Source organism: Hyperoodon ampullatus (assembly GCF_949752795.1).
Source record: "Hyperoodon ampullatus genome assembly, chromosome: 8".
Lineage (NCBI taxonomy): Eukaryota > Metazoa > Chordata > Mammalia > Artiodactyla > Ziphiidae > Hyperoodon > Hyperoodon ampullatus.
Window position 1 is genome coordinate 48535195 of NC_136921.1, and position 13944 is coordinate 48549138.

The 13944-nt window shown below is 37.3% G+C and overlaps 1 protein-coding gene across 2 annotated transcripts in view; it reads right to left on the reverse strand.

Moving 5' to 3' along the window:
• ITGAV (integrin subunit alpha V) overlaps positions 1–13944 on the reverse strand; it is a gene marked incomplete at its 5' end in the record, with an annotated part of 82243 nt that overhangs the window by 22339 nt on the left and 45960 nt on the right. For both annotated transcript variants that reach the window (XM_079710430.1, XM_079710429.1), the window contains 8 exons: positions 1128–1235; positions 2817–2862; positions 4362–4553; positions 9330–9532; positions 9933–9985; positions 12453–12509; positions 12597–12640; positions 13395–13439. In XM_079710430.1, the coding sequence (XP_079566556.1) occupies positions 1128–1235; positions 2817–2862; positions 4362–4553; positions 9330–9532; positions 9933–9985; positions 12453–12509; positions 12597–12640; positions 13395–13439 (748 nt within the window). The remainder of the gene's footprint in view (positions 1–1127; positions 1236–2816; positions 2863–4361; positions 4554–9329; positions 9533–9932; positions 9986–12452; positions 12510–12596; positions 12641–13394; positions 13440–13944) is intronic.

The following is a 13944-nucleotide window of genomic DNA, read 5'->3' on the forward strand; positions in this document are numbered from 1 at the left end:
AAAACAACTTCACTGCCAGTCAATGAAAATGAAGACTAAATATTACTGAATTTTTAATGCAATCCAATGAAAGAAATAAAATTTTTATTATATACATGTTTTTTATTTAATATATATTATTATAAACAAAATTTTGAAAAATGATTTTAATAACAATAATACATAATTCAAAAACAAAATCAGAAAAATATCTTTTCATTAGCTCTTCTGAAGGAAAATTTTCCCAGCTTCCAATCATTTTACCCTTCTTATGTAAATTCTCTCTGATTTTTCTATGTGAGCAAGGAACATGAAGTGAACAGTGTTTCCACCATGCGGCTTGCGGGATCTTAGTTCCCCGAGCAGGGATTGAACCAGGGCCCGTGGCAGTGAAAGCGCAGAGTCCTAACCACTGGACCACCAGGGAATTCCCCATGGTGAGTTTATATATGGGTTAAGACTTTTCATTATTAACTTTATGTTTATTTTAACACGTATGAGAAAGACACTGGTTTCTCTATTTTATTTTAATATGTTTTAAAGTAAATCACGAGTCAGTTTAAAGAAAAAAGCTTTAAGAAAATTATAAATACAGGGAGAATGAAAACATAGCAAAAAATCATACAACATAGAGAAAAGTAACATACAAATAATGGAAACTTAAATACTGGACTAGAGAAGAATTCAGACCTGAAGCTTACAAAAACTATATTTTTCTTTAGAAACTAGTAAAAGAACAAATAGAAGACCAATATGTTAAAGCAAACTGTTTTTTTCGTACAGCTAGTCACAGATATTAAATCTAAAAATGACCATTAGTTTTTAAAAATTAAAATCAAAATGTTCACAGGCTTGTTTAGCATTAAATATGAGTTCTAAAATCTTACTGGCTTTATTTTTGAATATATTCACTGAGCATGCATAATTTTTTAAAATTAGTTTTATACTAGTTTAGAGCATATTTCTAGAGCCTTCTACATATCTTCTTTGGAACAGTATTTCTATAATTCAGTCTATGACAAGAAAATAGGGTGTACCCACAGAAACTGCTTTAGCAATATTTCAGCCTCCCCCTCCATTTTCAATTGTTTTTATAATGACTGAACCAACAATCACAATAATAACTATTACTAAACAAACATCCTTACCAGGAAACTTTGAGATCTGTCCCAGGCAGTGGGCAGGTTTTATTGTCTTGATTTAGAATGCTAGGATACACTTCAAGGCCAGCGTTTACAGTGATAACTGGCCTGGCCCTGGTTTAAAAAAAAAGAAAAGAAAAAAAAAAGTTATTTAAAATGTTAGATTGATCTAAGCATTTCAGGTTCACATTCATTGCATACACAGTGTGATGTTCACTAAAGCAGTGTTTATAATAGCAAAAAGAATAGAAACAACCTAAACTTAGCATGACCAAATATTCCAGTTTGCCCAGGACTGTCTTGACTTTTATCAGTGAAAGTCCCATGACCTGGTAAATTCCCCTCAGTTCCAGGCAAAGCAGGACCACTGGTCACAACCTATCTGAATGCAGCCCACTAAAGCAAGATGGTTAAACAAGTTGTGGGATATCTACCTAATGCAGTGCAATACAGTGGGGGAAATGAGTGCTGTAAAGCCATCTGTGCTAATATAGGATGATGTTAGCCAAGACATAATGAGAGGAAAAAAAACACCATGTACAAAGGATGTATACACACACACACATAATTTTTTAGTGCACAGAATATTTCTGATAGGATATACTAATAAAACTAGTAACTGGTGTGAGAGGAAGTATATTTCTCTTATTGTATGCCCTTTTTACATTGCTTGAATTTTTACCACATGTATGTATTACTTTGTTAATAGCAATTTTAAAAACTGAAACAATAAATTAAAATAGTTTCCAAAGTTCAGATGCACAGGTTTACGCTCTGTACAAAAATACAGTAGCCTCAGGGCAGTGTATTTGTCTCAATCATGATAAATCCTGGAATCTGTACAGACACAAGCTGCCCCGAGAGGCACAATCAAGTTGACCCATCACAACCTCCACTACACAGTACCAGTGTTAGTTTTCCTGCCATGTACAAGCACAGTCCATAGAGGTGTAAACATCTTAATCTACTTGGGATGTTAGTTGATATTGTAAGGCATGAGGAATTGATGAAATTCAGATAAATACTGGGATTATGTATGAACCTGGGAAATGGAGATATGGGGATTTATACATATTGCTCTAATAAAAATATTCATTTGGGTCATCATTACATACTGCCCTTGTGGTCACAGAATGCTGTGGCACAAACACCAAGTTCTTGTCTCTTAGAGGAAAATGTAAACTCCTATAATTTTAAACTCATATAATCTAAAACACAGGAGAGCATCTTTGAACATAATTTAAAGAACAAAAAGGGAAAATTCTGAATGCTTTCCTAAATAAAAAAATCTAGGGCTTCCCTGGTGGCGCAAGTGGTTGAGAGTCTGCCTGCGGATGCAGGGGACACGGGTTCGTGCCCTGGTCCGGGAAGATCCCACATGCCGCAGAGCGGCTGGGTCCGTGAGCCATGGCCTCTGAGCCTGCGCGTCTGGAGCCTGTGCTCCGCAACGGGAGAGGCCACAACAGTGAGAGGCCCGCGTACCACAGAAAAAAGAAAAAAAAAAAATCTATAGCTTTCTCTACTTTGGGATCTCCTTGTATCATTACTACTTGCCTGAAGCAAATCTTGAATAGAAAGAACAAATTTTATCATTACTTCAAGAAAATTAAACTGAAATTCAAATACTGGTACTTAACTATAAAACTTTCATATAATTCATAATATTCCTATATTACCAGATATGGAAATGCTTACCTGTATAATACAGCTCTATCTACACCAAAAGCTCCTACAATTAAGTCTTAAAAGAGAGCAGAAAAATATGTTAATAATAATTATTTTTTAATTCACATATCATTCCATAAAGCTCTCAATGCGTATAATAAAGATATAGACATAGTCTCAAAACTATTCTTCATTAAGTGGTTGTAAGACAACACCTAAAAGGCTAAAATGTATATGAAAACTTTAAATATGCTATCATCAATGGCAAACACTCATCATAAAACTAATTTTTTCATCCATCCAGGTAGACAAGACTCTTTTTAATGGATACATAGTAAAAATCAGCAACAATAAGGAAGTGTATACCATGCAAACACACACATCCCCAAAGGAAAAAGCTTTATAGATGCCTGTGGATTTTACAATTTCATTGTAAAATTTCTCTCTTTTTTTTCATTTACTTATTTTGTTTCAAAAACAAAACAAAACAAAAAAAGCACAATACATATACACTTAATCCTTGAACAACATAGGTCTGAACTGCGTGGGTCTAGAACTGAGTGGGTCTACTTATAAGTGGACTTTTTTCCCCACTGAATACATACTATAGCACTACACAACCTGAGGTTGGCTGAATCCGCAGAGGTGGAACTGTGGATACAGAGGACCAAGTGTACAGTTAGTTATATGTGGATTTTTGACTGTGCAGAAGGTTGGCACCCCTAACCCTCACGTTGTCCAAGGGTCAACTGTACTTAGAATGCTTAGAATGACAGCAGATAGCATCCAAATCAACAAAAATAGAATGCATTAGTTTTTATACGTAGCTGGTACCACTGGTTCACAATTAGGAAAAAATGAAATCAGAACACTCTCTCTCAGTATACCCAAGCTAAATTTGACGAAGCCCTTTCTAAGCAGAAAAGTACATGAGAAACCATAAAGACAGGTACAATGGATTACATAAAAATTAAGAATTTCTTTATGCCCAAAAAGAAAACATGACAAAACTGAGAAATACACGTAAAACCCTCAATATTTAAGGAACTGCCACAAGTTAAAAAAAAACGAATGAAAGAAAAACAACATTCCAATAGAAATGGAGAAAAAAAGATGTAGAAAGGAAATTCACAAAAGTAAATATATATATGCAAGTAAACAAGCCTTATTGTGAGAATTTACTGAGATAAAATATTTCATAAAAATCATGATGATTAGTCAAGTCCATAAAACTGCTAGACCATTAAAAACAAAAAGAGATGGCTGACATTCGAAAACTTAGACTGAGCTTTTGTTTATAGCTTCCACATTCTGACATTTCATTACAGACTTCAAGACAATAAAAGAAGAACTACGAGTACGTGCTTTATATTGGAAGCTCCCAGGAAACAGCTGTCTGTGCTTTGTATCCCCTCAATGACGAGAACAGTGCCTTGAACAACGGCAAGGGCTTGAACAGTAGTTGAAATATTGAATTTAAATGATTTATAACAGAAATCAAGAGAGCAGTAACTAATACTACTTGCTATTAGGACCGAAAAATCTAAGACGCTCTTTGTATTTCTAGGAAAGCACCTGGATATCCATTCTTGTCTATATCCGTGGCTCCTTTCATTGAATAGCCGAAGCTTGGTGGCATGCTCCGAGCAGCCCACTTCCCTTCAAGGATCTGAGATGGTACCGCATTCAAGCCTGTGGGTCTTCCATTGAAAATATAAACAATTCCTTTTTTATCTTCACCCCCATATGGAGCAGCGATTGCAATATCTGAGGGGGAAAAGGAAGAGGGGAAGAGGGAGGAGAGGGAAATGAGGGAGGGGAGAAGGTAAGGAATAAAGAAGGAAAGCAGAGTGGGAGGGAGGGGGGCAAGGATGGAGGGAAGGAAGTCTTAGTGCTCGTCATTATTTCTGTGGAAAAGATCTTAACATCTTTAGAACCCATGTATCATGTTTATCAATTCCAAGTTCAGTAGGGTACTCTTTTTTTTTTTTAACCAATGCCATAAAGCCTTTATTTCCACGGGGATCGCATGTACAATTCTCTTCTCTTTCTGGAAAAGAACTTTTCCCATTCCCCATTCCAGGACACATCCTGGCCATTCTCTCCTCTCCCTTTGGCTGGGCTACCCCATGGGACCTAGGAGACTTCCTGCGGCGGGGAGTTGCATGGGAAGCAGAGGCAGCTGTGGTCCCACGGCACCCTCATGTGGTGCTGTCCAAGATGACAGCCTGCTACTCAAAGTAGGAAGCCCTCCAAGAAGGAATGAGTCCTCTGGGCAGCCAGGCTCTCTACTTCAGGCAAAGCAGCCATGCGTGGTGGCAGTAGGGTACTCTTAATTCAAAAGCAACAACCAAATTCAAGGAGATTCAAGCAAAACTGTATGGAAATGACATTAAAATTTGGAGCCAGATATTCCGGGTATGACCTTGGACAAATCACTTAAACTTTCTGGACCTCAAATGCCTCATCCTTAAAATAGAGTGGAAGGGACATGTAAAAAGATTCATCTAAGGCTCATTCTAGCTCTTAAAATTCTAGTTAATTTAGTTGGACATGGTTTTCAGGTTTTTTTGAGAAGTCAACCTGACTCAGAAAGTTGAAAGTTATGATTTCATCTCTATCTTGCTCAACTTACACTGAAATGAAATAAACAAATAAAAAGTTTGAAATGCTTTAAAAACAAAACAGTACACCAAATAGTCACTATGATCTTTCCTAACTCTAGAATATATTACAAATAACTATGCCCACTTCCTTCTATCTTTGCTGGTCCCACCCTGGACAAGCCATTCTCATTCTTTGCCTGGACCCCTAAAGCAGCCTAAGGGGCCTCCCACTTCTCCTCTTGCCCCTATAATCCATTCTCTTCAAAACTGCCAAATGTTGGGTTTCCCTGGTGGCACAGTGGTTGAGAGTCCGTCTGCCGATGTAGGGGACGCGGGTTCGTGCCCCGGTCCAGGAAGATCCCACGTGCCGCGGAGCAGCTGGGCCCATGAGCCATGGCCACTGAGCCTGCGTGTCCGGAGCCTGCACTCCGCAACGGGAGAGGCCACAACAGTGAGAGGCCCGCGTACTGCAAAAAAAACAAAAAACAAAAACAAACAAACAAAAAAAACCCCTGCCAAATGTTAATATCATGTTATCTTCCTTCTTAAAATCCTTATTTCCCAAAGCATTTACGTGTTACCTGGTTTGTCCATTCATCACCTCACTCCCAACCCCAAGTCTACCCTCACTCACTCTTCCTACCAATCCCGGCCCTTTTCTCTGTTTCTTAAACTCAGCAAGCGAGTCCACATCTCTGGATTTATACTTGCTGTTCCCTCTGCCTTAACAGTTTTTGCTCCAGAGCTTTTCAAGCTTTGCTCCTTCTGTTTGTCCAAATCACAGTTCAAATGTCATCTTGTCAGAGAGGTCTTCCCTGGCCACGCTATGGAGCAATGCACTCTCCCCTCTCCATCTAGGTACTCTCTATCATGTTACCTTGCCTTTTTTTGTTTAAACCCACAGCCTTTATCACTATCTGAATTTCCCCTTGATGTGTTTACTCTATGGCTCCTCCACAAAACATAAATTTCATGAGAGCAAGGATGTGTCCATCTTGCCTATGACAGCCCCTATGTACCAGCCATTCCAAACTGACTCAATTTACTTAATATACCCGAAATGTTTTCAGCCCCTCAATGCTGCAACCCCTGAGACATCAAACATACCTTGGTCACTCATCTTTTCTTTAAGACCATTATGCCCAAGAATATCTCAAACACTGTGATGACTACATTCCAGTGTTTACTTGTTCACATTAAATTTGCTCCTACTCATGCTAAATTCCTTAAGGACATGGATGGGCTCTAAGTTATCCTCTCATTTTTGGCAGTTAGAACAGTGCTTGGCCTGCAGTAAGCGCCAACTAAGAATTTGTTATCCTTAAATAAAAAGTAGTATTTAAATTATGTAAGAGTCCTTCCTTATCTTTTTCAAGTTTCAAAAGATAAATATAACTTCTAAATTGACATGTGCATTAAGAAAGTTTTTATTAAAATACAACTTTCCAACAGAATATGGCTCTACTGTTGAGAGATGGTTTTAAAAAATTCTCCTTACCTTTTCTAAACCTTTCATTATTTTGTACATTCTAATCATCTTTTCTCTTGGCTGGTATCTGTCTAGTCTGGAGAGCCCTACTTTTCCATGTCATCAGTCTCTTCCTTTGATCATTTTAGTTTCTCTTTTCTGTGTTTTTTCCCTCTGCCTTTCTGGAGAAGTATTGACAAAAACTCCACATAATTGTGGAACATAATTTTATTGTTTTGTTTTCGGCAACCCTCTTGATGATATCTAGGGTTTTTCCAGTGGGTGTAAGTGGAAAGGGAGGAAAACAGCAGCAAAGACATAACAGAGAGTCAATGTCATCAGGTCTGAACAAGGAAAAGATCCAGGTTACAACCAATACTTCATTATATGTATATATAAACTATATATACATATAAACTACAAATACATATATATACACATATAAACTATATAAATATAGTTATATAAATAACAGCTCAGATCATTTTCTCCTGAAGACACTGTCATTCACAATCTACTCTTTGGGACAATAAGACCCCAGGAGACACTTTGGGAGAATAAAATCATCCTCTATGGTATCTATCTCTAAAAGTAAAATCTCTTTGTAAAATCGTTGTAAAACTTCGATATTTTTTAGCTGTCATTGCTTATAATTTTTGTGTTCACAGATAATACATTTTAATAGAAATAGGGAAAACAGGATGAGATGTTATCTGGATCCTGATATTAAAGAAACATTCTTTAAAGTGTGTGGAATATCCTCAAGACAAGGTGACAGCAAACACGTCCAGGCTTTACCAAAACACCTGGAGACAGGCCCAGCTATAGCAACAAACTCAAATGTGTTCAAGGTAGAACCTCGAATCTGGCCCTGTGTTTTCTAGGTAGTCTTTGTTATCAATAAGTAGTGATTTGGTCTGTTCTATAGTATTCTTTTACAGTTCTATGTTGAACTTTATACCAGAATTCCATTTGATTTATGTTAAGTTCTCTTGGTGGTAAAAAATCTTTAAGACTATTTTAGGAAGCAAAATGTCCCCTTGAGTAGTTTTTCACTAACAATGAAAACTTCTAGGGTGAGAGATGACACATCTAGTGTGACATAAAACTACCCACAAGGCAGGAGTGGGGTCTCGAGACCAAACAAACATTTCCCTTTTCTACTACTAACTGGGAGATTTGAGAGTCATCTGCATTTCTGAAGCTTTCATCTTAATTTATAACTTTCTTTACATTTTCAGGGGCATATCCCTATATATTGTTGATTATACAAACACACCAACAGTTCAATTCTTCATTTTGTGACCTCTAGAAAGGCTTTTAGCAGTATTCTTTTAAAAAAAAAAACAACTTGGTAATCTTTTAAAAAAAAAAACTTGGTAATTTGTAATCTATATTTCACTCTATCGTAGAAGCCAACTTTGATTTTTAAAGATATCTACAGCTATTAATTAAATTTTTAAATGGGACTATTATAAAACACTGAGCTTATACCTTTTTACTTGTCCCCATGAAGGGAGATATAACCTCCCTCAGAATATTCTGGACAGCCACAACAATAAAATATTAGTGGCAAATAATACCTTTGAGGGATGCATTAGGGTCAGCATTGCCTTGACAATATGCCTGGGAGCATTTTTTACACTTGTATCCAAATGGACAGCAGAGGGCACTGCCGCTAAGCAGGACAGAGACACAGAAAATCACCAGCTCACACTGGGCTCCCTGGGAATGCAAGCTCCTTTCTAAAATGAAACACTTTGATAAACTGGGAGATTGGGATTGACATATACACACTACTATATATATAATAGATAACTAATAAGGACCTACTATATAGCACAGGGAACTCTACTCAATACTCTGTAATGAACTATATGGGAAAAGAATCTAAAAAAGAGTGCATATATGTATATGTATAACTGATTCACTTTGCTGTACAGCAGAAATTAACACAACATTGTAAATCAATTATACTCCAATAAAAAAATTTTTTTAAATTAACCATTCTGATGCTCTAATTTGAGGCTGCATGAATAATAACTCATGAGAATCAATTTTTGAAAAGTTTGCTCTGATTTTTTTTTTTTTTTTTTTTTTTGCAGTACGCGGGCCTCTCACTGTTGTGGCCTCTCCCGTTGCGGAGCACAGGCTCCGGACGCACAGGCTCAGTGGCCATGGCTCACGGGCCCAGCCGCTCCGCGGCATGTGGGATCCTCCCGGACCGGGGCACGAACCCGTGTCCCCTACATCGGCAGGCGGACTCTCAACCACTGCACCACCAGGGAAGCCCTTTTGCTCTGATTTTTAAGGAAAACGAGCAACTTGTCATTGAACCTGGTGTGTCACTCAAATCCCTCTTTCCAGGAAGGAGGTTTGCTCATGTGAACTTCTACGGGTGGGGTACAGGACTTTTCCAGGCGGACACAGAAAATCAGGACACACAGATGTTATAAACTTTGACCTTACCATTGAAGCCGTCCTGGTCCAGATCTCCCAAAGGGGCTATGGCACTGCCGAACCTTGCAAAGACCTCAAACCCATTCAGTTTGGTTGTCTGGAAGTCTCCCGAAGCTCTTTGGAGGGACACTGAGACCTGCCCCACCTCCTGGAGTTTGCCATCGGAACCACGATCCATGAAGAGAGGCGCTCCAATAAATACGTCTGCGTAACTAAAAAACATAATCTGTTTCACCAAAAGCAAGATCGAATTCCATGTGACTACTAATAATCATTTTCTTTCTTATTAAAACTCAGGTTTTCCTCTTTCTACAGCTCGCATAGCCACACTTGAAATGATCATTTCTAATTCAAACCTGCCTTCAGCTCTTTTAAGAAACTATGAGTAGTTTATAAAGTTACTTTATTCCTTCATATTATAAAAGCTATTGAAAGAAATTATTAACAACATAAAGGTTTTCTAGTATTCGTGATTAAGGTTGCTTCAAATCGGTTCCTTAAATAGAAAGCTTAGCAGGAAGGGGAGCAAGAAACAGAAGAAAAAATGTTTAGTTTTAGTAAAGCTCATAAACACAGAGGAAACTGTTTCTGGAAACATTTTGTTAAACTTACTCATCCCCATTAATGTCAGTGGCAGCGACAGAAAATCCAAAATATGCGGCCATCTGGATAATAAGATGAAAATGAAATGTTTACATTTCATCCAACTCGTTGAGACAGTTAATATTTGTTGTATATTTATCAAATAGAACGGTTTATTTTTTTTCTCTGCATATAGTGCTTCAATCTAAATTTCTTCTTTTGTTTATCCTACCAAAACAATGACAATAAGTTAATGAGGCTTGTATACTCTCCTAGATTTACTGGCAAGACATAGCCCATGGATATCATTTCGGTGTCTTCAGCACATGCCATTTAAGTCCAAGTACAATCAAGCCTCCTTCCAGGGCCCCACCTACTGTCTCCCTTCCTCTCCACTTACCCAAAGCGCTCCAGACAAACACACTACCGGAAAGAGAGACAGTCACAAACAGACGTTTCAACTGAACCCAAGAAGTTATAAATGAAGCCTATGCAGTAAAAATAATAAATAATAATTATTAATAGGTCATAAATGGTTCTTCCTATGTGAAACCACTACAACTCTAAAGAAATTACTGTTCGGAAGGATAGAGACTGGAATTCATTTTTGTTTCACATCTCAATCAACTATGTGCCAGTGGTTTTGCTTTTGAATTACACACAGTACAAATGTACTTGGTTTTATCCTGGGCTTGTTTTGCAGAGGGAGAAAGAATGTCCTCTCCCCACCACAGGAGACTGCTGGCCATCACAGACAGAGCAGCCTGGCTGGAAATACACGTGAAAAAGGAAAGTTCTAAAGAGACTCTGACATACAAAACTAGGAGAGGTGACAGATTAAAGACAAACTAAAATGAAGGATGAGTCAACAAAACAAAAAAAGTAAAGTTAGCAAAGCTTCCAAAATCTGATTAGCTGAGCTATCAGGAGGGAATGATATGGGAGATTAATATGTTAATCTATTTTGAATTTATACAGTGTAATTGAGAAAATGAAAAGTGCAATCTGTGTTCAATCACAAGGTAATCAAGTGCATTCTATTTGGGGTACCATGATGAAGTGCTGACTGGAATTTAACAGAATACTATTCTTGGGCCTTGGGCTCTCAGGGCATCAGGCCTGAAACTGTAAAGAAAGGATGGCATTTACTGAGCCAAGTCTTGGCCTGGGTATTATCACTAAAATATTTTCCTTTGATTCTCACCACAACCCCATGAGCAAGGTACCAGTATCCCTATTTTTATACATGAGCCACCAGATTTACAGTGGGAGACACCTTGCCCAATGTAGCAGTGAGTAGTGAGAGGCCAGGTCTGTCCTAATGGAAAGCCCGCGCTTCCCCCCACAAAAGAGCTGAGGAGGAACAGAGAAAGGATCAAGTACAATGAGATCCAGAGACACAAGTGGTCATCTGACAGGAGAAGCTGCTTGAGATGAAGAAGTCACAACAGCACAAAGGGACAGCCACCCCTGCCACAAGCCTAATGGCTGTCAACTGCAGGTGTCAACCCTGACCACCACACAAACGGGAAGAGGTTTACTGGGGACCTCGGGTCTAGTTTCCCATCCTATCAATCCTCTCACAAAGCCCAACAGAGTCAACTGAACAAGAAGTGGGCTTAAATCCCAGATCCGCAAACTAGGAGACTTTTTTCTCTACCTATTGATTAATTTTTCCTTTATCATTACAGGTGTACCTCAGAGATATTGCAGGTTCAGTTCCAGACCACCACAACACATCAAATAGCCTAATAAAGTGAGTCACACAAATTTTTTGGTTTCCCATACATATAAAATTTACATTTACACTATACTATATAGTCTGTTAAGTGTGCAATAGCATGATGTCTAAAAAACAATGTACATATCTTAATTTAAAAATACTTTATTGCTAAAAAATACTAACCATCATCTGACCACTCAGGGCTGCCACAAACCTTCAATTTGTAAAAAATGCAGAATCTATGAAGTGTAATAAAACGAAACGCAATAAAACAAGGTATGTCTTTACTAATTTACCACTTCAATCTTTGAGTCATACAATACAGAATATTATAAAATGCCTGTAATTGTAGAGAATGTCTAGTACTAAGTTTTAACTGAAGAATGTTTTATTTCTTGTAGCACAAATGAAGTTTACTTGTAATATCTATAGTAAACACATCTGGGCCATGCTTTGTTTTACATCTAATAAAATTAAAAGGCATAGATCATTCTTTAAAAGAGAATTTAATGTCATCAGCAAGGAAAAAGGAATTTTTTGGTTTTGTATGTGTGCAATTTGATTCTGCATTTCCTTTTAAAAAAAAAAAGCTACTAGGGCAATTACAAAAGTCTTTACCTCAACAAATCACTTCGGTTAAAACAAAGGAGAAATATTTAAAGCTTATTTTACATCTATAATATCAAATATTAAACAGGTACTATATATTGACTATTAAACCATCAGAATATTACCAGGAAAAGTTTTAAACACATTAGGAAGTGCTGGTGTTAAAATGTTAAGTGAGAAAACAAAACAAAACACAACACAACACTTTAAAAGCATACCTGTTCTCCAGTAAAATTGTGTAAGGAGGACATGTTTTTCCCATCATAAATGTAAACCTGCGCAGGAAAAACAAAAGCATATGAAATAGAGTAAAATATAAAACAACCCAGATATTTTTAGAAAACACCTTTTAACTTTCCTACCATTCCCAAAGTCCTTGCTGCTCTTGGAACTCCTGAAACAAAGTCTGAAAAGAAAAAACTTAATTACTCATTTTTAAGGCCAGTATTGGCAACTGCAGGAATAAGTGGTTATGTCAGAAAGCTTTAAGTGTTATTTCAGTAGACAATGAGCAAGAGATTTTAAAAACTTGGTACTCCATAATAAATGACCCCAGCATTTTTTAACCACAAAATCAAATCTTTACGAAACATGGAAAGATTCTTGAGAACCTCAAATAAATACATGTGTGCCCTCAAGGCATTCACAGCCTTGTGAAAGAGAAGAGACAAGAGAAAAGGGCTTAAGAATGAAGAAAAGCTAAACATACAGTAATGAAAGATAATTCAGAGCAAAGTGAAACAGGGTAGAGGTGGCACAGAAATGTGATTAAAATCAGGTAGAGTCTAGGATCCCCAGATTGAGCTCTGAAGATGAACAGAGAGAGGATGGGGTAACAGCCTCACTGACAGAGCTTGGAAGGATACAAATTATGGGCCTGAAGAAAGAAGAAACTATTAAACTATGCCTCTCCAAGAGAACTGAATCTGCTGAAATCAAGAATGAAGGAGCTGAAGAAATAACTGAAGTGCTGAGGGCTGGAAAGGAGCAGACAAGAGGTCACTGAGGCCCTCAGCCCCCTTGGCTGCTAGAGAAAGTTTACCAGAGAACAAGCTCAATTTCAAAACTCTTTAATTGCTGAAATTTTTCTATGCCACTTGTTTCAAATGCTTAATCTAATTTTTTAAAAGAGGATTAAATATAGTTCAAGTGCGTCATACCATCTATGCCATCACCGTTGAAATCTCCGACGGCCACTGAGTAACCTAAGGGGAACCAAAGGTAAGACACCATCAGGGCAGGACTGGTTATCTTCAGCGTACTTGCTGACTAAGCTTTCCTGGAAAATATCTTCAAGTAATTCCTTTAATTATGTAACATTTTGTCCTCTAGAAGTAATAGATTCATATGTGTATGATAAATACATCTTAAAGAAAATAATGGAGTTAAATACTTAAACAGTATATCTCTGTTAGAAATATAAACCTGTTTTATCAACTTTACAAAGGAGTCAGTTAAAAACAGGGTAAATCTGCATTCATCATAAAGAAGCAACAAATAACAGGTTTTCTCAATCAGCAAAATACTACTTCTGTCATGTATATTTGGTTTAATGAATATGAGAAATTTAAAGAGAGAGAACAAAAGTTAATAAATCCTAAACCAAACTGTAGTTTAACATAGTGAATAAAAGTTCAGGAGTCAGACTGCCTGGGTTGGAATCTCAGAAAAGCAAGTTACAAATGAGGGGCTTTAGGCAAATTATTTTGC